Genomic DNA, 23,263 nt, shown 5'->3' with positions numbered 1-23,263 from the left:
TACGCCCCTTCGTCTGTGATTGGTCAATGGTAGGGATTCTTCAATTAAGTGTTCGTTGTCATTCAACAATAGACGACTCATTTTCATGAGAAATACTGCACAAAACATCTTAGATAGATTGTGCGACTAAGATTTCGTCAGCAAAAAAACGTCAAAACGAATGACAGATTTCTTGAGTTATCTTAGATTAATTCTGACCATTTTGAGGAAGTGTATACTGGCTACAGAGTCTCAAGATGGACAAACAGTACTATTGCCACTTTCCTCTCGTTTTTTCAAGCAAAGGTATTTTAAGGGAGTATGCAAGCATACTCGTTCGGTTCTCCTTACCGGTTCGGCTGGCGCCCGAAGCAACCGGAAGCCTCCTTCAGCAGTCTGGGTTAATTTCCCTACATGCACTGCACTGTTAGTGACCTAAATGAGAAAGAGGAGCAGCCCCCCACTATCTGTTTTTCATAATACCCTCCATCTCTCCTCAATTTCTCTACCCATCTCTCCTCCATTTGCATGTGTCCCTCCCTGGTCTCTCCATCATGTAGAGAGCCAGAGAGATCCAGAGGACATCACTCCCTGTGCCACTGCAGCACCAGACAAAGGACATTGGGGGATAATCCAGCGCAGAGTTCATTATCCTCTGTAAGAGGAGGACCTGTCCTCTTCCCGCCACCACACACAAACTCTCGCTCTTGCACAAACACACATCTTCTTATGATGGGATAAAGGTTAGCCATTTTGGTCAGGGAGCTGGTAGACCATAGTTTGCTAGTGCTGTGATAAGATTGTGTAAAATAATACATTTGAAGAATGTATCTGCACTGTATGTTTGTTAGCTAGCTATCCAGACATTTTTTGAGAAATTATTTAATATATTTTTCAAATGAACTGCCAATATGTTGACTTTCCATTAAAACTATGCATTCAATTCCCACCCATACACTGGCTAAATCAGTTGATAGGACTTGGACAAGTTACAAGTACTGATCTTGTATCATATAAAAGGACTCTCAGCTTTCCAAGAAAACAAACATTGAGATATTTATGGTCTGTTTGCATATTTTTTTAGGCTATTCATACAGAAAGTGTGTATAAAACCCATAATAAACTGTTATGATTATATGACAATATTTTAGGTTGACAAGTATTCTATTATAGAATTTCTGATATATCACATCTTTGTTTAATTTTCCTGCATAAGTAACAATCAGGAGTATGCCTCTACTGCCATTAATTCCAACTAGACTGGTTTGGATTTCTCCCTGACCAATATGGCTGCCATTTTCACCCCATTCTGGAAAGTTGAGGGTTTATGACATAGCCCCTAATCATTTTATAGGATCTCTATGGTCGCCCGCCAAAAAAAAAAAACATGGCCATGTGTCAAAAACCCTCAACGTTCCAGAATGGGGTGAAAATGGCAGCCATATTGGTAGAATTGCAAGTAATAAGCTTAAGAAAATCCAAAATTCTCTCAGCCCGATTGCAAAATGTGTAGAATAGCATGAGATTATCTATGAAACTGCACATTTTTCTGATCTTGCGGGGGCTCAGTTGGTAGAGCATGGCACATGCAGTGCCAGGGTTGTGGGTTCGATTCCCATAGGGGACCAGTATGAAAACATTTATGCATTCACTACTGTAAGATGCTCTGCATAAGAGCATCTGCTAAATGACAAAACAGTAAATGTAAAATGAAACTGCAGTACTCCACTAGTGCCATACATTGTCTCTTCTGGCCGCCCCACACATACAACATACAGTCACTCCCCCAAGGCCCCTCTCTTTCCTAAACAGAAAACAAGAGATGATCACCTAATTTTGATCGAATGAAGCCAGGGTTTATCTCTTTGTATCATTTGTATAATCCCAGCCCCTTTCCCCCACCCCCTTCCCTAGAAACACCCCCTGAAGGGCTTCCAAGCTTTTAGGAAAATACATCTGCCGCACACTGGAATGAATTGGCATGTTGTTTAGTGTTCCTGTTCATTGGCGTCAGTAGAAACTTAAGACAATGGTTGATGTGTCAGTAGGAAAGAGGGACTGTATCCAGGGAAGTGAACAACACAATTAGCCAGGGGTGTTGAGTGTAATTGAAAAACTCTGCCTCCAGAGCAGATGGCGTTGAGGGAGAGTCTTAATCAACACTGGCAGAGGACACTGAATTCCCGGGTCATACGAGTCGAGAGGAAGAGGTAAGTAATTGCATCAGAGTGAAGTGTATAAGGTTACAGGGTTTTCTTACTCTGAGGGGTGTGGTCTCAAGGTAATGAACCCAAAGGTAGAGTACATTACTGGCAAGCTGTACTTCAAATAGCATAGTGTAATGAACTAACTGCTGTATAGTGCAACTAGAAGAAATCTTTTGCCTTCTACATCCCTTCTCTTTCACTACATGGCCCTTCGTGGCCCTTTTTCATTTGTCCTTGCTTTTTTCCTCTTTGGTTGTGGTCCAAACATGCAGGCTCTCTGTTTCCTTAACTCATCCCTTTTAACAACCATAGATCATTTCCCAGCTGGCAACGTAACATAATCTAAAACGTTTTATAACGCTAAGTAGCAGTAGGATCTATTTATATTCTATTAATAGGCCCCATTATGATCTATTTCTCTTGGCAGGCAGCAACAGTTCTTCTCCCCTATACAGGGATCCAGCTGGTGTCTGGAGAGAGAGAGAGGAAGCTCAGCTCCGCCTTCCTGTCAGCCTCCTCAGACTGTGAATCCCTTCATTCCCAGGAGAGCCTGTTTTATATAGTTACAGACCCACTTCCACCTTATTTTGGGCTTTCTAACAAGAAGGAATAGAGTTGCAAAGCTACTGGTAACTTACCAAATTTACCTGAGTATTCTGTAACTTAAGTAATTAACAGGTCATCTATGGCAACTTCAGTCATTTATACTTGAATAACTTTTTTTTTTTAAAGTTTTTCTAGATCTGTGTCCCTATTGTCCATGAGTTTCTAGTGGATAGATCATATGATTCAGGAGAAAATAGCCTAATTAATGAAAAAAAGACAGAATCAACAAATGCATTCTTTTTAATGAACTCTGCAACTCTTTCAACTATTGACTTTTTTTTCACAACTGCCACCAGTTTGGCACCAACACATTTACAAAGACATACTGACATAGTCAAATAAATGTGTGTAAAAAAATATATACTGTATATATATGCTGAAACCGTCACTCTTGAGAGAGGCATTGCTCCTGTGAATCACTCTGGATAAGAGCATCTGCTAAATTACTCAAATAAAAATAATATTAAACACCAATGAAAATCAGAGTTTATGGTTTATATTTAGGAGAATGTTTTACAGCTTTGTCATTAAAAGTTTATTTTCAAATCCTCTTATTTGATATATTTTGCATATGCAGTAAGGCAACACAGAGGGTCAGAGATCATTACAGACACGTGTCGCAATCTGTGCCCAAAAATGCCACTAGATGTCATTTGATAAAATTCCAAACAAACCCTGGAAGTTACCAAAATTCTGTTAGTTTACTGGTAGACTTTGATAGTTTCCACTAATTTAACCTCCCTTTGCAACCTTAAGAAGGAATAACAGATACTACTACTGTTGAGGGGGGTATTAATATAACAGAGTAAGAGATGTACAGGAGGGGGCCGAGCACCCTTGGGAGCCTCCTCCCATGTTGAGGTGTTATTGACTACCCTCACCACCCGAGGTCTGCCTGTCAGGAAGTCCAGGATCCAGTTGCAGAGGGAGGTGCTCATACTCAGGTCCTTGAGCAGTGTCAAGCTTGGAGGAGACTATTGTGTTGAATGCTGAGCTGTAGTCAATGAACAACATTCTCACATAGGTGTTCCTCATGTCCAGGTGGGATAGGGCAGTGTGTAGAGCATCCAGCAGGCTTCATGATATTCTGCTGAGAGAGATTGGCTGAGCTGGCTGTAAGACTCCCGTATGGATAATTATGACGAGTCTGAGACTCGGCAATCACATCAAAGGTGGGGGAGTCCCCCTAATGAGGGGAGGAGACGTTACATTACATCATGCCAAGGAGAGGGGCCGAGACCCCGTCTGTCGGCTCATCAAACAGAATGCTGCCTGTGCTCCAGCCTCCAGGCAGATGGATGGATGGTTCCACTGGGACAACAGGCTCCATTTAGGAACCATTTCCTAATTCCTGGATGCAGATGCAGCGATTACGGCTTTGGATCCTGCCAAGCACTCATTGCAATGCTCTCTCTCCCTCCACTTCTGAGCAGAGAATTCCACATGTACATTCCAGTGAGAGTCACTGACCGGATAAAAAACCTCAGTGAGAATCTCTAATAACAGTGTAGGGTTTCACACAACGACAGCAACAGACTATGCATATCAATGAGAGGAGGAAGACATAATTGTGAAAACTGTTTCACTATCCATGTCCACCCTACTGACTATGATGATCATGAAGACAGTAGGATGCATTATTACCACAATCCATCAACCCACAGAGCACTAAAGCAGTCAGTAAAGTGGTGGACACCAACAGCGGAACAGAGCAGTGGTAAAGTGGGGGAACAGTGGGGGTAAAGTGAAGGAACAGTGGTGGTAAAAGGGGTGTAAAGTGGTGGTAAAGTGAAGGAACAGTGGTGGTAAAGTGGTGGTAATGTGGTGGAACAGCGGTGGAACAGTGGAGGAACAGTGGTGGTACAGTAGTGGTACAGTGAAGGAACAGTGGTGGTAAAGTGGTGGTACAGTGAAGGAACAGTGGTGGTAAAGTGGTGGAACAGTGAAGGAACAGTGGTGGTAAAGTGAAGGAACAGTGAAGGAACAGTGGTGGTAAAGTGGTGGTAAAGTGGTGGTACAGTGAAGGAACAGTGGTGGTAAATTGAAGGAACAGTGGTGGAACAGTGGTGGTAAATTGAAGGAACAGTGGTGGTACAGTAGTGGAACAGTGAAGGAACAGTGAAGGAACAGTGGTGGTAAAGTGGTGGTAAATTGAAGGAACAGTGGTGGAACAGTGGTGGTAAATTGAAGGAACAGTGGTGGTACAGTGGTGGTACAGTAGTGGAACAGTGAAGGAACAGTGAAGGAACAGTGGTGGTAAAGTGGTGGTAAATTGAAGGAACAGTGGTGGTACAGTGGTGGAACAGTGGTGGAACAGTGAAGGTAAATTGAAGGAACAGTGGTGGAACAGTAAAGGAAAGGTGGTGGAACAGCAGTGGAACAGTTGGGGTAGAGTGGTGTAACAGTGGGGGTAAAGTGGTGGTAAAGTGGTGGAACAGTGGTGGAACAGTGGTGGAACAGTGGTGGTAAAGTGGTGGTACAGTGAAGGAACAGTGGTGGAACAGTGGTGGTAAAGTGAAGGAACAGTGGTGGTACAGTGGTGGTACAGTGAAGGAACAGTGGTGGAACAGTGGTGGTAAATTGAAGGAACAGTGGTGGTACAGTAGTGGAACAGTGGTGGTGGTAAAGTGGTGGTAAATTGAAGGAACAGTGGTGGAACAGTGGTGGAACAGTGAAGGAACAGTGGTGGTAAAGTGGTGGTACAGTGAAGGAACAGTGGTGGTACAGTGAAGGAACAGTGGTGGTACAGTGAAGGAACAGTCGTGGTACAGTGGTGGAACAGTGAAGGAACAGTGGTGGTAAAGTGGTGGTAAATTGAAGGAACAGTGGTGGTAAAGTGAAGGAACAGTGGTGGTACAGTGGTGAAACAGTGGTGGTACAGTAGTGGAACAGTGAAGGAACAGTGGTGGTAAAGTGGTGGTAAAGTGAAGGAACAGTGGTGGTAAATTGAAGGAACAGTGGTGGTAAAGTGGTGGTACAGGAACAGTGGTGGTAAAGTGGTGGAACAGTGGTGGAACAGTGAAGGAACAGTGGTGGTAAAGTGGTGGTAAATTGAAGGAACAGTGGTGGAACAGTGGTGGTAAATTGAAGGAACAGTGGTGGTAAAGTGGTGGAACAGTGAAGGAACAGTGGTGGTAAAGTGAAGGAACAGTGAAGGAACAGTGGGGGTAAAGTGAAGGAACAGTGAAGGAACAGTGGGGGTAAAGTGAAGGAACAGTGGGGGTAAAGTGGTGGAACAGTGGTGGAACAGTGGTGGTACAGTGGTGGTAAATTGAAGGAACAGTGGTGAAAACGTGTTAAACCAGCATAGTCTAGACCAGGGGTCGCGAGTTATGAGTAAACATGTATTATTTCAGACTATTTCTTAATTTGGGTCGTTTGAGGACAGTAAATTTCTCACTTGGGTCTAGAGCTGAAAAAGTTGAAGAACCTCCGTTCTAGATGACATTCTGATGCTACCATCGGTCTGCTTCAGACATACTGATACTGCTGCTCGCTGGCTCCTGAGGCGCTGACCAAATCACTGCTAATGAATTACTGAGATTTAACAGATTTAACAGCATGACTGAAGTGCCTGTACTTCTGCTGCTCAACAAGTAGCAGCTTTTCGCAGAGTGGCAGAGTCTCTGGAGTACACGGTGTAAACTAGCATAGCACACCGTCCCACTGCTCCATTGCCCTGTAAACCACCAGATGATCATATGTAATATGCAGAGATTACAGCCAGCTAGACCAGCCAGACTAGACCCATCTCAGAGCAGGAGACGTTCATGCCTCTCGTTATTCCCGTGTTACAGGTGATGACAGAATACCGCTGTTTAACCTTTCCTAATCACATTAACAGAACTTAGAATGATAGGTGTCACCCAAGGAGAAAACTATGCACAAACTACCCCACTACCTACCACTCAACCCCCCTGTGTTCTCACCTTTATCCATAATGACCCCCACTCCTTACCACCCAACCCCAGTGACCACACCTTTATCCATAATGACCCCCACTACCTACCACCCAACCCCAGTCCGTGAGCTCCTCCATTATACCTCCCTGTGAGCTCCCTACCACCCAACCCCCAGTGAGCTCACCATTATACACAATGACCCCCACTCCCTACCACCCAACCCCCTGTGTGCTCACCTTTATCCATAATGACCCCCACTCCATACCACCCAACCCCCTGTGTTCTCATCTTTATCCATAATGACCCCCACTACCTACCACCCAACCCCCTGTGACCACACCTTTATCCATAATGACCCCCACTCCTGACCTCCCTGTGAGCCATCCAACCCCCTGTGTTCTCACCTTTATCCATAATGACCCCCACTACCTACCACCCAACCCCCTCCCTGTGAGCTCACCTTCCTCCATAATGACCACACCTTTATCCATAATGACCCCCACTACCTACCATCCAACCCCCTGTGTTCTCACCTTTATCCATAATGACCCCACTCCTCTACTACCCAACCTCCACCTTCTCACCATTATCCATAATGACCCACACTCCCTACCACCCAACCCCCGTGACCACACCTTCCTCCATAATGACCCCTCACCTTCTCCCTACCACCCAACCCCCTGTGTTCTCACCTTTATCCATAATGACCCCACTCCCCTACTACCCAACCCCCTGTGACCACACCTTTATCCATAATGACCCACTCCTGACCACCCAACCCCCTGTGAGCTCACCTTTATCCATAATGACCCCCACTCCATACCACCCAACCCCTTCCTCCATAATGAGCTCACCTTCCTCCATAATGACCCCCACAACCTACCATCCAACCCCCTGTGTTCTCACCTTTATCCATAATGACCCCCACTACCTACCATCCAACCCCCATGTGTTCTCATCTTTATCCATAATGACCTCCCTCACTCCATACCACCCAACCCCCCCTGTGAGCTCAACCTTCCTCCATAATGACCCCCACAACCTCCCCTTCCTCCACCATCCAACCCCCTGTGTTCTCATCTTTATCCATAATGACCCCCACTCCCTCACCATCCAACCACCGTGACCTCACCTTTATCCATAATGACCCCCTGACTCCCTACCACCCAACCACCCTGTCCTTCTCACCTTCCTCCATAATGACCCCCACTCCTGACCTCCCTGTGACTCATCCTCCAACCCCCACTCCTGACCTCCCTGTTCTCACCTTCCTCCATAATGACCCCCACTCCTGACCATCCAACCACCGTGAGCTCACCTTCCTCCATAATGACCCCCTCCCTGTGAGCTCCCTTCCTCCATAATGACCCCCACTCCTGACCTCCCTGTGAGCTCACCCATCCTGTGTTCTCACCTTCCTCCATAATGACCCCCACTCCTGACCTCCCCTGTGAGCTCCTGTTCCTCCATAATGACCGCCACTCCTGACCTCCCTGTGAGCCATAATGACCCCCACTCCTGACCTCCTACTCATCCAACCACCCTGTGAGCTCACCTTCCTCCATAATGACCCCCACTCCCTACCACCCAACCACCCTGTGTTCTCACCTTCCTCCATAATGACCCCCACTCCTGACCTCCCTGTGAGCTCACCTTCCTCCATAATGACCCCCACTCCTGACCTCCCTGTGAGCTCACCTTCCTCCATAATGACCGCCACTCCTGACCTCCTGTGAGCTCACCTTCCTCCATAATGACCGCCACTCCTGACCTCCCTGTGAGCTCACCTTCCTCCATAATGACCGCCACTCCTGACCTCCCTGTGAGCTCACCTTCCTCCATAATGACCGCCACTCCTGACCTCCCTGTGAGCTCACCTTCCTCCATAATGACCGCCACTCCTGACCTCCCTGTGAGCTCACCTTCCTCCATAATGACCCCCACTCCCTACTTGGGCTGTTGCAGTGACAGTATTACTGTCACACTGGCAGTCATGAGTCATGACAGCAGTAAAATTATATATGACTGTTGAGTCATGATAATCTCATTATATGCACTCTGGACATGCATTGGGAGTACACAACCCCCTACAACCAGCAGGTACTACTGGCCAGGTGCTCTGGGCTCTATTGTCCCTCTAACCACTCTGACAATATAAATCCAATTGAAAATCCCATCAAACACTTATCATCAAAACAGTATGTGCTTTTAAAGCTCACCTCACTGTGATTGATCAATTTGAAGAAAGAAGTTCAACAGCAGGTTGAAACTGAGTGGAAAACATGGTCATTGTGGATGTTGTTTCAAAAGCCTAACACAACGAATTGGACAGCGCTTTCTAAGGTGATGATTCATTCAAAACACTCATATGCATATTTTAACTTATGCATAAGCATTGGCCGATACTGTATATGAGCCTAAGCCCGGGAAAAAAACACAGAATTACAATTATGTTTGTGCTATTACACAATAAATAGCCTACCACATATTACACACAGCAGAAAAAGACAAAACAAAACCTGAATTTATTTAATTTAGGCTTGCCTACAATTATAGTGCATTTGTATTTGATTTGGAATAGCCTATTAATAGGCCATTTTTATAATTAATAGGCTGACATTACATTTAGCTACAGAATATCTCACCACAGTGAGTTTCCATCTCCCCTCTCTTCTTCATTCCTTTCTCCAGCTGTCATAATTAAATATGTTTCATTGCGAAAACATGTTACTATTGATGTTGCCAAACAAATTTCACTTGGTTTCCCAAATGAAGCACTGGGTAGCTGCAGGAGCAGGGTTGGAGAGCCCATGGCATACAGAGTTTGGGCGGAATATCACCTGTCCTGCAGCAAAAATACCTGAGTAGCCTCCCCGACATGACTTATAAACATACTGGTGGGAAAGTGGACTCCATTTGCTATTCCAGACATTTTTTGTCTTGCTCCTGTTCTTGATAACTGGGCCATTCTAAATCGAAACAATTGTTACATATTAGTAAAGACGAGAGAATAGTATGATGGGTGAAAATATGATCACTTGATGAGAGGACACACAGCATGTGCAGCCTGAGGCAAGGAACAGAGAGCAAGCTTTTTTTTTTTGTGACTTTCTCAAATCATCAATAGCCCATAGTCCCATCATGCAGCCCATATACATTTTGATTTGTAAGACATTCTAAGGTTGCCAAATAACTCAAAATCAAGCATATAGGACCTGTTTCAACTGATCACTTTACGCTCCACATATCCACTTCATATTTGCACTCGCTCCGGAATTGGAAAAATATCACTTTATTTCTTTCAGTTCAGTTCAATTATATTCTTTTTACTATAAAATCATATAATATAAAATAATAGCATGGGACATAAACATATCTTGTCGGGTAAATGAACAAGCCTATGTATGACACGGCACACAGCCAGAAAACACAGTAGGGCAACTCCTATTCTGTTCTTCTGAAATACATTTTCTTCATATCATCAGGTTTCTTTAGACCTGTATAACATAAATTATGGATTTGTTGTGATGGTGTAAATTAAATTGATTTATTAAACTATTTAAATGTAGCTGTTCCAAAGGTGCATATCAGCATCTTAAATACAGCTTGTGTGGAGGCCTGGAGATGCTAAACATGTTTATGTTAATTAATGTCAATTACCATGAAACCTGCAGTCTGTTGCATGACAATTGTTGGTTGGCAAAACTTTATGACATAACCTACAGCCCTACTCCCTAGCATCCAACCCCCCTACTCCCTAGCATCCAACCCCCCTACTCCCTAGCATCCAACCCCCCTACTCCCTAGCATCCAACCCCCTACTCCCTAGCATCCAACCCCCCTACTCCCTAGCATCCAACCCCCTACTCCCTAGCATCCAACCCCTACTCCCTAGCATCCAACCCCCTACTCCCTAGCATCCAACCCCCTACTCCCTAGCATCCAACCCCCCTACTCCCTAGCATCCAACCCCCTACTCCCTAGCATCCAACTCCCCGTACTCCTAGCATTCAACTCCCGTACTCCCTAGCATTCAACACCCCTACTCCCTAGCATTCAACACCCCTACTCCCTAGCACCCAACCCCCCATGTGAGATCCCTTCCTCCATCCAAGACCCCCTACTCCCTAGCATCCAACCCCCCATGTGAGATCACCTCCCACCCCCCTACTCCCTAGCACCAACACCCCATGTGAGATCACCTCCCTAGCATTCAACTCCCCATGTCACCTCCTAGCATTCAACCAACACCCCATGACCCCCACTCCCTAGCACCAACCCCCATGTGAGATCACCTTCCTCCACAATGACCCCCACTCCCTAGCACCAACACCCCATGTGAGATCACCTTCCTCCACAATGACCCCCCCACTCCCCCCACTAGCACCAACACCCCATGTGAGATCACCTTCCTCCACAATGACCCCCACTCCCTAGCACCAACACCCCATGTGAGATCAACTTCCTCCACAATGACCCCCACTCCCTACCACCCACACCCCCTGTGAGATCACCTTCCTCCATAATGACCCCCCTTCCTACCACCAACCCCCATGTGAGATCACCTTCCTCCACAATGACCCCCACTCCCTAGCACCAACACCCCATGTGAGATCACCTTCCTCCACAATGACCCCCACTCCCTACCACCAACACCCCATGTGAGATCACCTTCCTCCATAATGACCCCCACTCCCTACCACCAACACCCCATGTGAGATCACCTTCCTCCACAATGACCCCCACTCCCTACCACCCAACCCCCATGTGAGATCACCTTCACCCCCCCACACCCCATGTGAGATCACCTTCCTCCATAATGACCCCCACTCCCTACCACCCAGCCCCCATGTGAGATCACCTTCCTCCACAATGACCCCCACTCCTACCACCCAACCCCCATGTGAGCTCACCTTCCTCCACAAGGACCCCCACTCCCTACCACCCAACCCCTGTGAGCTCACCTTCCTCCACAAGGACCCCCACTCCCTACCACCCCATGTGAACACCCTCCACTCCCTACCACCAACACCCCATGTGAGCTCACCACCAACACCATAATGACCCCCACTCCCTACCACCCAACCCCCATGTGAGATCACCTTCCTCCATAATGACCCCCACTCCCTACCACCCAACCCCCATGTGAGATCACCTTCCTCCACAATGACCCCCACTCCCTACCACCAACCCCCATGTGAGCTCACCTTCCTCCACAAGGACCCCCACTCCCTACCACCAACACCCCATGTGAGCTCACCTTCCTCCATAATGACCCCCACTCCCCCACTAACACCAAACCCCTGTGAGCTCACCTTCCTCCATAATGACCCCCACTCCCTACCACCAAACCCCTGTGAGCTCACCTTCTCCATAATGACCCCCACTCCCTACCACCCAACCCCTGTGAGCTCACCTTCCTCCACAATGACCCCCACTCCCTACCACCCAACCCCTGTGAGCTCACCTTCCTCCACAAGGACCCCCACTCCCTACCACCCAACCCCTGTGAGCTCACCTTCTCCATAATGACCCCCACTCCCTACCACCCAACCCCTGTGAGCTCACCTTCCTCCACAAGGACCCCCACTCCCTACCACCCAACCCCCTGTGAGCTCACCTTCCTCCACAAGGACCCCCACTCCCTACCACCCAACCCCTGTGAGCTCACCTTCCTCCATAATGACCCCCACTCCCTACCACCCAACCCCTGTGAGCTCACCTTCTCCATAATGACCCCCACTCCCTACCACCCAACCCCTGTGAGCTCACCTTCTCCATAATGACCCCCACTCCCTACCACCCAACCCCTGTGAGCTCACCTTCCTCCATAATGACCCCCACTCCCTACCACCCAACCCCTGTGAGCTCACCTTCCTCCACAAGGACCCCCACTCCCTACCACCCAACCCCTGTGAGCTCACCTTCTCCATAATGACCCCCACTCCCTACCACCCAGCCCCTGTGAGCTCACCTTCCTCCACAAGGACCCCCACTCCCTACCACCCAACCCCTGTGAGCTCACCTTCCTCCACAAGGACCCCCACTCCCTACCACCCAACCCCCTGTGAGCTCACCTTCCTCCATAAGGACCCCCACTCCCTACCACCCAACCCCTGTGAACTCACCTTCCTCCACAAGGACCCCCCACCCCCTCCCTACCACCCAACCCCTGTGAGCTCACCTTCCTCCACAAGGACCCCCACTCCCTACCACCCAACCCCTGTGAGCTCACCTTCTCCATAATGACCCCCACTCCCTACCACCCAAACCCCCTGTGAGCTCACCTTCTCCATAATGACCCCCACTCCCTACCACCCAACCCCCTGTGAGCTCACCTTCCTCCACAAGGACCCCCACTCCCTACCACCCAACCCCCTGTAAGCTCACCTTCCTCCACAATGACCCCCACTCCCTACCACCCAACCCCTGTGAGCTCACCTTCCTCCACAAGGACCCCCACTCCCTACCACCCAACCCCTGTAAGCTCACCTTCCTCCACAAGGACCCCCACTCCCTACCACCCAACCCCTGTGAGCTCACCTTCCTCCACAAGGACCCCCACTCCCTACCACCCAACCCCTGTGAGCTCACCTTCCTCCACAAGGACCCCCACTCCCTACCACCCAACCCCCTGTGAGCTCACCTTCTCCATAATGACCCCCACTCCCTACCACCCAACCCCTGTGAGCTCACCTTCTCCATAATGACCCCCACTCCCTACCACCCAAACCCCCTGTGAGCTCACCTTCCACAAGACCCCCACTCCCTACCACCCAACCCCATGTGAGCTCACCTTCCTCCACAAGGACCCCACTCCCTACCACCAACACCCCATGTGAGATCACCTTCCTCCATAATGACCCCCACTCCCTACCACCAAACCCCTGTGAGCTCACCTTCCCCACAATGACCCCCACTCCCTAACACCCAAACCCCTGTGAGCTCACCTTCCTCCACAATGACCCCCACTCCCTATCACCCAACCCTGTGAGCTCACCTTCCTCCACAATGACCCCCACTCCCTACCACCCAACCCCTGTGAGCTCACCTTCCTCCACAAGCACCCCCACTCCCTACCACCCAACCCCCTGTGAGCTCACCTTCCTCCACAAGGACCCCCACTCCCTACCACCCAACCCCCTGTGAGCTCACCTTCTCCATAATGACCCCCACTCCCTACCACCCAACCCCTGTGAGCTCACCTTCCTCCACAAGGACCCCCACTCCCTACCACCCAACCCCCTGTGAGCTCACCTTCCTCCACAAGGACCCCCACTCCCTACCACCCAACCCCCTGTGAGCTCACCTTCCATAATGACCCCCACTCCCTACCACCCAACCCCCTGTGAGCTCACCTTCTCCATAATGACCCCCACTCCCTACCACCCAACCCCATGTGAGCTCACCTTCCTCCACAAGGACCCCCACTCCCTACCACCCAACCCCCATGAGCTCACCTTCCTCCATAATGACCCCCACTCCCTACCACCCAACCCCCTGTGAGCTCACCTTCCTCCATAATGACCCCCACTCCCTACCACCCAACCCCTGTAAGCTCACCTTCCTCCACAAGGACCCCACTCCCTACCACCCAACCCCCTGTGAACTCACCTTCCTCCACAAGGACCCCCACTCCCTACCACCCAACCCCTGTGAGCTCACCTTCCTCCACAAGGACCCCCACTCCCTACCACCCAACCCCCTGTGAGCTCACCTTCTCCATAATGACCCCACTCCCTACCACCCAACCCCTGTGAGCTCACCTTCTCCATAATGACCCCCACTCCCTACCACCCAACCCCTGTGAGCTCACCTTCTCCATAATGACCCCCACTCCCTACCACCCAAATCCCTGTGAGCTCACCTTCCTCCACAAGGACCCCCACTCCCTACCACCCAACCCCTGTGAGCTCACCTTCCTCCACAAGGACCCCCACTCCCTACCACCCAACCCCTGTGAGCTCACCTTCCTCCACAAGGACCCCCACTCCCTACCACCCAACCCCCTGTGAGCTCACCTTCCTCCATAATGACCCCCACTCCCTACCACCCAACCCCCTGTGAGCTCACCTTCCTCCACAAGGACCCCCACTCCCTACCACCCAACCCCTGTGAGCTCACCTTCCTCCACAAGGACCCCCACTCCCTACCACCCAACCCCCTGTGAGCTCACCTTCCTCCATAATGACCCCCACTCCCTACCACCCAACCCCCTGTGAGCTCACCTTCCTCCACAAGGACCCCCACTCCCTACCACCCAACCCCCTGTGAGCTCACCTTCCTCCACAAGGACCCCCACTCCCTACCACCCAACCCCCTGTGAGCTCACCTTCCTCCAGCTCGTCCATGGTGGTGATCTTGCGCATTCCGTCGATGGAGAAGATGAAGCGGACCCCCTGGGGAAGGTTGATGTGGTCGGAGAGGGAGCGCGTCAGGTCGGCTAAGAGGGCATCGAAGGTGCGGAAGCGTTCCACGGCCACGGCATACACGATGCCCTTGAAGTAGCGGTCTCCGTTGCGGTAGAACCTCACCTTCTTGGCCTTCTTCTCGTTGGTGAGGGCCTGCAGGGTGCGCGTGCGGTAGAAGCTGCAGTGGGCGCTGTGGGTGGGGCTAGGCAGCCCGTTCATGCGCCCACCCCGTGGGGTACGGGGCTTGTCGCGCTCGTCAAAATGGCCGAAGTCCAGCTCCATGGTGACAGATGTCAGGGAGGGTCCGTGGTAGAGAGGTGCTGGTTGTGCTGAGCTCTGGGAAGTCTAGCATTGGAAAAACACAACACTATGAGTTATACTGATGCTCATACAGTATAAAACTAAGGAGACTTGGTAAAGATATTTTAGTTTAGGCATGAACATCTAAAACGGGCTATTCAATAACAGAGTACCAAAGTGGTAAATTAATCCCTCAACATTCCACCATCTAGCTACTGTGAAATTCCCCTGCAGTGGGAATCCCTTTCCATCTCTATCCCTCTAATACAGTAGAGTACCATGCACCACAGGTGTGCTGGGGGTCACATGCAGTAAACTAAGCGAAGCCTCCCATGCCACGTCTCCCCATACCCTGTCTCCCCACGTCTCCCCATACCCTGTCTCCCCATGCCCCCTGTCTCCCCATCTCCACATGTCTCCCCATGCCCTCTGTCTCCCCATGCCCTCTGTCTCCCCATGCCCTCTGTCTCCCCATGCCCTCTGTCTCCCCATGCCCTCTGTCTCCCCATGCCCTCTGTCTCCCCATGCCCTCTGTCTCCCCATGCCCTCTGTCTCCCCATGCCCTCTGTCTCCCCATGCCCTCTGTCTCCCCATGCCCTCTGTCTCCCCATGCCCTCTGTCTCCCCATGCCCTCTGTCTCCCCATGCCCTCTGTCTCCCCATGCCCTCTGTCTCCCCATGCCCTCTGTCTCCCCATGCCCTCTGTCTCCCCATGTCTCCCCATACACTGTCTCCCCATGCCCTGCCTCCCCAGAGTGTGTATGGTTTCTGCAAGATGAAGAGAGGCTAGCCCAGCCCAATCAATTACAGCACTCACTATCGATTAGCCCACCCACTCACAGACAGACACAGAGATGTGTTAACCCTCAGCCCTTCTGTGTGTGTGAAAGCAACCGGAGAACGTTCTGCCATGACGGCGCAGCAACAAAAACACAAGCCTTGTTTAGGATGATCCCGAGTGAACAGGGGATCAGTATTTAATGTCAGGTGAACAGAATCACTCTGCTGTATACTCAGTAGTACATGTCCTATGTAGGCATTACAACCCTTCAGTGACCCCTAAAACTAGGGCCATTAGTTCTGAACATACACTACATACTAAACATGGTGTGCACTAAATGGGATGTACAGGTCTCCTGTAGGTCTCCTGTAGAGCGGAGGTTGCTCCGCCTGTACGTCTGTCAGTCATCTACCATACATTCAGCCTGTGTCCTTCAGAGAGGGGAAGGGAGTGGCCAGTAAGGAACTATTATTAAGAAGGCAAAGTGGATGTGTGATATTTTGGAGAAGAATGTCTCATCAGAGAGTGTTGCTGTTTGTGGTCTGACCAGGGTGGGAAACGAGACACTTTCCCTCTGGCTCCAGGATATGTGCACAGATTGGCATGGATTGTCATGAGTCTTGTCCTGGAGGCAGAACTGAGCGATTTCCGCTAATGGGCCAGCTGTAAAGTCAAAATTGTCTATAATGTAAGAATTCATAAAAAGGTTAGGGTTAGCAGTGTGGTTAAGGTTAGGTTTATATTTCAAATCAGATTAGATGATTTTGTGGCTGTGACAGATAGTGACCACTCTGTGAACTGCCTCCAGGCAAAGATTCATGACAATAAATGCCAGCATGCAATATGTGCTTAATGTGATTCTGGTCTCTGTATCTGATCTCTGTACAGTTCCCCTTTGCCTTACAACCATGACAATATACTCATTTTTGGGATGTGCATTTGCAAGTACCATATATCTTACATGAAAAGGCTAACAGAAATGTTTCACCGCCTGGGTGGTTTTAAAGAACATATGGCAGAAACAAGCTAGAACCATCTGAATCCTCCCACACCTCAGGGTCTGAGCTATAAGCAGGCAGCAGGGGAGGTTCTGGATCTACTGTACAATCAGCATCCCATAAAGGGCTCTTGGACCAGAGAGCTGAGCTGAACATTTGGAGCATTAGTCACTGATGTAAAGTCTGTGGTATCTTAGTCACTGATGTAAAGTCCATGGTATCATAGTCACTGATGTAAAGTCCATGGTATCATAGTCACTGATGTAAAGTCCATGGTATCATAGTCACTGATGTAAAGTCCATGGTATCATAGTCACTGATGTAAAGTCCATGATATCATAGTCACTGATGTAAAGTCCATGGTATCATAGTCACTGATGTAAAGTCCATGGTATCATAGTCACTGATGTAAAGTCCATGGTATCATAGTCACTGATGTAAAGTCCATGGTATCATAGTCACTGATGTAAAGTCCATGGCATCATAGTCACTGATGTAAAGTCCATGGTATCATAGTCACTGATGTAAAGTCCATGGCATCATAGTCACTGATGTAAAGTCCATGGCATCATAGTCACTGATGTAAAGTCCATGGTATCATAGTCACTGATGTAAAGTCACTGATGTAAAGTCCATGGCATCATAGTCACTGATGTAAAGTCCATGGTATCATAGTCACTGATGTAAAGTCCATGGTATCATAGTCACTGATGTAAAGTCCATGGTATCATAGTCACTGATGTAAAGTCCATGGTATCATAGTCACTGATGTAAAGTCCATGGCATCATAGTCACTGATGTAAAGTCCATGGTATCATAGTCACTGATGTCAAGTTCATGGTATCATAGTCGCTACACCAATGTGTGGTGCTGAGCACCATGTGTGAGGGTGTATTCACACGTTTCAGTGGTTACTCATCCTCTACCACTGGGAAAGGTACATGGGGTGATCCACCCACGAGTTTACATAATCCAATGTACAAAGGAAGCCGGTCTAAAACCTTATAGCATACAACGACTCTGAAACAAAGAACAATTACTAAGGGTGAGGATAAAAAAACGATTCAATGTATTTTTTAAAGGGTTTTCTATTTGGTGTCTTTTGGCAGATTACATAGCTTGTGCAAAGGCCTGAGCAGCCTAGCAGGAATGGTCTCTTTCTGGGTAGTCCAGACCTCTCTGTAAAGCCTGTAGATGAGGCGAGGGTTAGAGAGCACAGCGTGCTCCTGCCAAAACTCTCCACTAACATCTGCTCTTTTTAAACGCAAGCAGACCATTTTATCCCCTCCGCAAAAAGACAGAAGAAAAGAAAGCATGGTGGGAGGGACTGACTGACTGGCTGGCTGGCTGGCTGGCCAGAGACGTGTTTGCTGCTACCCAGTTTGTTACTGGAACTTTGAAATAGACAGTTTGGAATAATGAGGAGATTAGCCACTAAACGGGCAGAGAGCACTCATTACTGTGCCACTGTGAATGGGATCCCAGCAGCCGTCACCCTCTCTGCCATGTCTCACATCTCACACCATCATAACAATGTCCCCGCCATAGGAGGACAGAGGGCACAGTGAAGGTCATCGTTGAAACGCCGTGCCCTGGAACATGCTTGGAGTCCTGCCCTGTCCAGGTCAGACAGGCAGTCTGTCTGTTCGTTTCAACGAACGTTTCGATTCCAAGCATTCAGGAGTGGAACTAGCGTTTCAGTGAAACTAGCCGACTGCAGAGCAGACAAAGAAACACGTCAGAGTCGTGGGGCAGGTTGCTTCGCTACGACGACACACAAAGCCCCATTTCTAATGAATGTCATTAGCCATCTCTGTGTGATCTAATCAAAGTGAATATAATTCCTCTGTATGAGATGGGGAAACGTGAGGTTATGATGACCGCACAGTAGAGCTGAATGCTAGCTGCTAAATGTCAGAACAAAGACTCACTGCACCACAGCAGTATCCACGTGCTAGAGCACAGGCACAGCAGCCATATTGTACTGTACAAGACTTGTGAATGAGGTTGGCTGCAGTGGGACAAACACCATCTACACCTGCCTAGAATGTGCTGACACTCAAGTCTGGGCTGTCTGGCTGCATTTGTAGCCATGTTTACAAGGCAAACAGCTTCTCTGTAAAAGACACATCCGATAACAGGAACTAGTGGCTTCTTATTTTACACTGCAAGTCACAAGGTATGCCATCTTTTATCAAAGTACAGTAACTATCAAGTAAAACAGCGTCAGTACACTAGGGACAATATGGTGCTCTGTTTAGCTCCAGGCCCATCTTTTTCCTATATTGTTCAATCATCATCAATAGCCCCTCTCACTCAATTGCACCAAAATGTCCTTCTAAACAATTCTGATCAATAACCACTCGTCAATAAGCTCACGCCCATTGTTCACAAACAAAGCATTTGTCACCGTCGCCCCCCCAAGCTGACTCCCAGGATGTGGGCCAGTAGGGTGATGTGTTGAAGGAGGCAGGAGGTGTGGCGGCTGAAGGAGGCAGGAGCAGATGATGTGTGATAAATGAGAGTCCTTTATGACAGTCTGACCTCCGCCCCACAGTCCACTGAGCCCTGGAGCCCCACAGAGACCACATCCCCTTCCTGGAGAGGACCAAAAAAAACATAACAGCACCCCCTCCATCTCACATCACATGCCTCTGCCTGATGACAAGCCCTTTTCAAGTGGCCTTAACTATCCACCCCAACCCATGCCGCAAAAATATAGTGTTCTTGTTGTGAGCCCCCTGGGCCACTTTCATATCCTGTTGAGAATTAGATTTGTCTGCTAAATTCCTAATGCATTGTTAGTATTAGAACGAGGCTGGAGGTGCTGCTGATTCACTGGTGACGGACTGACTCTCTTCCAGAACTGCTGCCTCACTCTGATACACAAGATTATCTCGCACAATCAACTCCACAAATACATTCTTAAGACTATTTGTGAACCTTGATTGATCAATCAATCGTCATATGTCGATGATCAATGACTCAGCAATTCATTTTATACAGAGTGAGTCTTGAGTGAGAAACATGTGTGAAGATGTCACATGGTTAGGTAACTTTATAACACACCTCAATGCACCATGTGGTTAAATCAACTTTTAAAACAGCACATCAACCCAGTGCTCAGGACAATCATTGGATTTCTAGGTGTTAGAACTGGGCTTGTCAGTTTGACTGAACTCCCCTATCTGAAATAAACAGCCCCCTCCAGAGGGTAGCACTGTAACAGCTGCTGTTCACCATACCCCTACCCAAAAGTTTCCACTTAGTACAACACACAGAGCCTCATGTGAGGAGGGAGATGAGGTTATATCTGACCGTTGATCAACACAGTGGGGGAGTTTGACTAATGGCCACACAAAGCTTAATCACACATTAATGAACTGGAAAACAGCTTTAACTAGCAATAAAAGGGCTTTGGCACACATTGTTATGTCAACACATTCAGTCCATCTTGGCCATTAATTAGTGGGCAAGATAACATTTTTCGGCATGAATCTAGTTCAAGAGGCAGCGCTGCAGAGTGGTCACTAGCTGGCACAGCCACAAAGTCATAAAATGTGATTTTAAAACTTAACCCTAACCACAATGCCTAACAGTAACCTTAAATTAAGACAAAAAGCAAATGTTTTGTTTTTTTGTACATTTTTACAATTTGGCCAATTTTGTCTTTACAGTTGGCCCATCTAGTGCAAATTGCTCAGTTCTGCCTCCAGGACAAGACTCGTCCCAATAAACATCAACCTGCCGCTAGTGAGGGTGTGTAGACTAGAGGCTGCTATCTGTGACATTTAAAGCTCTGATCTGTGCCAGACAGACAGACAGACAGACCAGTCCTGGGCTGGGCCAAGGATTGAAGCAGCTTTACCAATTAAAGCCTGGCCACTTCCTGTCAAATCCCCACCTAGTGGCTGTGACCAGTGACCACACCTCGATGGCTTCAGATAAAGACATGCAGTCTAACCCCTCAACCCCTCCACACCCTTGCCATCACCCACTCTCGCTCCACATACAAATGCCCACACATGGCTCTACTGCTGGGTAATGGCAACCAAATGTAGACTCCATGACTTAACAGGGGCTTGTTAACTCATTTCTGCTTAAACAATGATTGTGTTAGACTGGCAACGCCCCAATGCCAAAGGTCATGAAACTCACAGCTTTTAATGGCGAAATACTTATTATGATTGATATGTCCTCCTCCCCTTGTCTCTTCACAGCCCCCATCACACGTGTCCTCCTCCATGAAGACAAACAGAGAGGACCACATTGTCCCCACCCTTAATGCGTCTGGGATCTCCCCTCCCCCGCACACCCTGGCCCTGAGTCTGGCTGACAGGTCCTGAGATGGGGGTAGGTCCCAGACCAGGGAGGGATGGGTTATGGGTAGTGGTACTCCTCCCGACAGACAGGGGCTGGGAGCCCATCTGCTCACCTAATATAATAGACAGAGGTAAATCACTGACCCTCTCCCTATGACGTCACTTAGGACTATATATGGTCTACGCTCAGGACAGCCCATTGTCTCACAGGGACACCCCCGCTACATCACACACGGATACAACTACAAATAATAGTATTATTACTAGACTAATGATTCACCCCAGTGCATTACAATCATCAGGGCTCAAATTACGGGAGGCGCCCCTAAGTATGTAAAATGTCTATCCCCATAAGGTCCAGACCACTACTCATAACACCCCCCAACAGATATTCAGGGATTGAATGACATATCACAAATAAATGGATATGTGTAAAATAATACAAATGTTCTCACCATGCTTACCTAACCAGGGCAGGCTACATCCTGCTCACAGTGCAGCAGACAGACTGCAAAGCTGTTGTATTGTGTGACTGTGACATGTCGAACTGCACAACAGAGATGTGAGGCTGGGTCTGTGCTACCAGCGCCACAGCAGCCCAGATAACAAGTCTGACCTGCCCGTCAGCGTCCTGCATCAAATCACCCCAAACATCCTCATCACAGCAGATCTGTGTCTTATCTAGTAACACTAAGCCAGTCTGAGCTGGTTTTAAGTCATATTTGTTTTTAAATAACAACAAAAGTTTTTCAGTACCCCCTCTAGCTTTCAGCAACAAAAAAAACGGATCAGTTGTCCATATGCCCTCAGAGAAAAGCGGTGGGCGCCGTACATACAGATGAGCCATGACAGTTTTGTACCAACGGGTACGCGCACACCTATAATCACCTGCTCATATAGCCGACAGCCTAAATAGGCAAAAATTCTACCAATCCTTCACAGTGTCCAATAATCCTGAACACAACTTAACTCACCGTCAGAAACATAATTTAAATACTGACATAATATTTTTTCTCCATTTAATTATGTTTAACCAAAATATAAAAAGTATCGGGTACTCACCCGCGCTGGAGCGTTTGGAGTGAGGTGGGTGGGTGTGGATGCTGCAGGATAGCGGCACGAGCTCTCTCTGCCTTTGTCTGCCTCTCTCTAGTCTACGAGCTGAGCCTACCTGACCGGCTGCACTGCTGGGTCCTAGAGGCGACCCTGCTGAACCCGCCCTAGCATGGCAATGGCACTGACCGGCATTTTGGGGTATTTCTCACAAAAGGATGATGTAAACCTTTTCAGAGCTGATTTTTTTTTTAACTTTCGGGAATCTACTGTGCCATGATGAATAGTTTTTATTCATTCAGACACCCATGCACTGTATATGCTGCCTATTGAAATTATAAATACAAAATCTGGAGAGACAAAAAAATCTGCCTGCTGAGTTGATTTGATCCCTGTGTTTTGAGAAAATGATGCCACAGGATCTTTCCACTATCTCTATTGTAAAGTAATGTGGTGTTGATAACCCCCTCCAAACAGATTGAACGGTGTGGGTGGTGCTCCTCTCTTCACACCATCCATGTTATATTTCCAGAGGCAGAAACAGCAGGATTGTAGATTGATTTATTGACGAATGTGTGTGGGTGTGTGTGTTGGCTTCTGAAGGTAAAAGCCCATTATCTACACCACTGCCAGAGAGAAAGGAGAAAGGATAGCTCTAAAGAACTGATGTCCTTCCAGATAAGAGGCTCTTTATATGGGAGGCAT

At 48.3% G+C, this 23,263-nt stretch overlaps 1 protein-coding gene across 2 annotated transcripts in view; it reads right to left on the bottom strand.

The window, feature by feature from the left end:
- Window positions 1-22,674, bottom strand: part of LOC115101370 (neuronal migration protein doublecortin-like) — a 121,852-nt gene extending 99,178 nt beyond the window's left edge. For both annotated transcript variants that reach the window (XM_065004861.1, XM_065004862.1), the window contains exons 1-2: window positions 22,568-22,674; window positions 15,027-15,450 (exon numbers count right to left, since the gene is read on the bottom strand). In XM_065004861.1, the coding sequence (XP_064860933.1) occupies window positions 15,027-15,387 (361 nt within the window). In that variant the 5' untranslated portion in view covers window positions 15,388-15,450; window positions 22,568-22,674. The remainder of the gene's footprint in view (window positions 1-15,026; window positions 15,451-22,567) is intronic.
- Window positions 22,675-23,263: the final 589 nt, after the last annotated feature.

Source organism: Oncorhynchus nerka, linkage group LG19, assembly GCF_034236695.1.
Source record: "Oncorhynchus nerka isolate Pitt River linkage group LG19, Oner_Uvic_2.0, whole genome shotgun sequence".
NCBI lineage: Eukaryota > Metazoa > Chordata > Actinopteri > Salmoniformes > Salmonidae > Oncorhynchus > Oncorhynchus nerka.
This window is presented reverse-complemented; position numbering and strand designations above follow the sequence as displayed.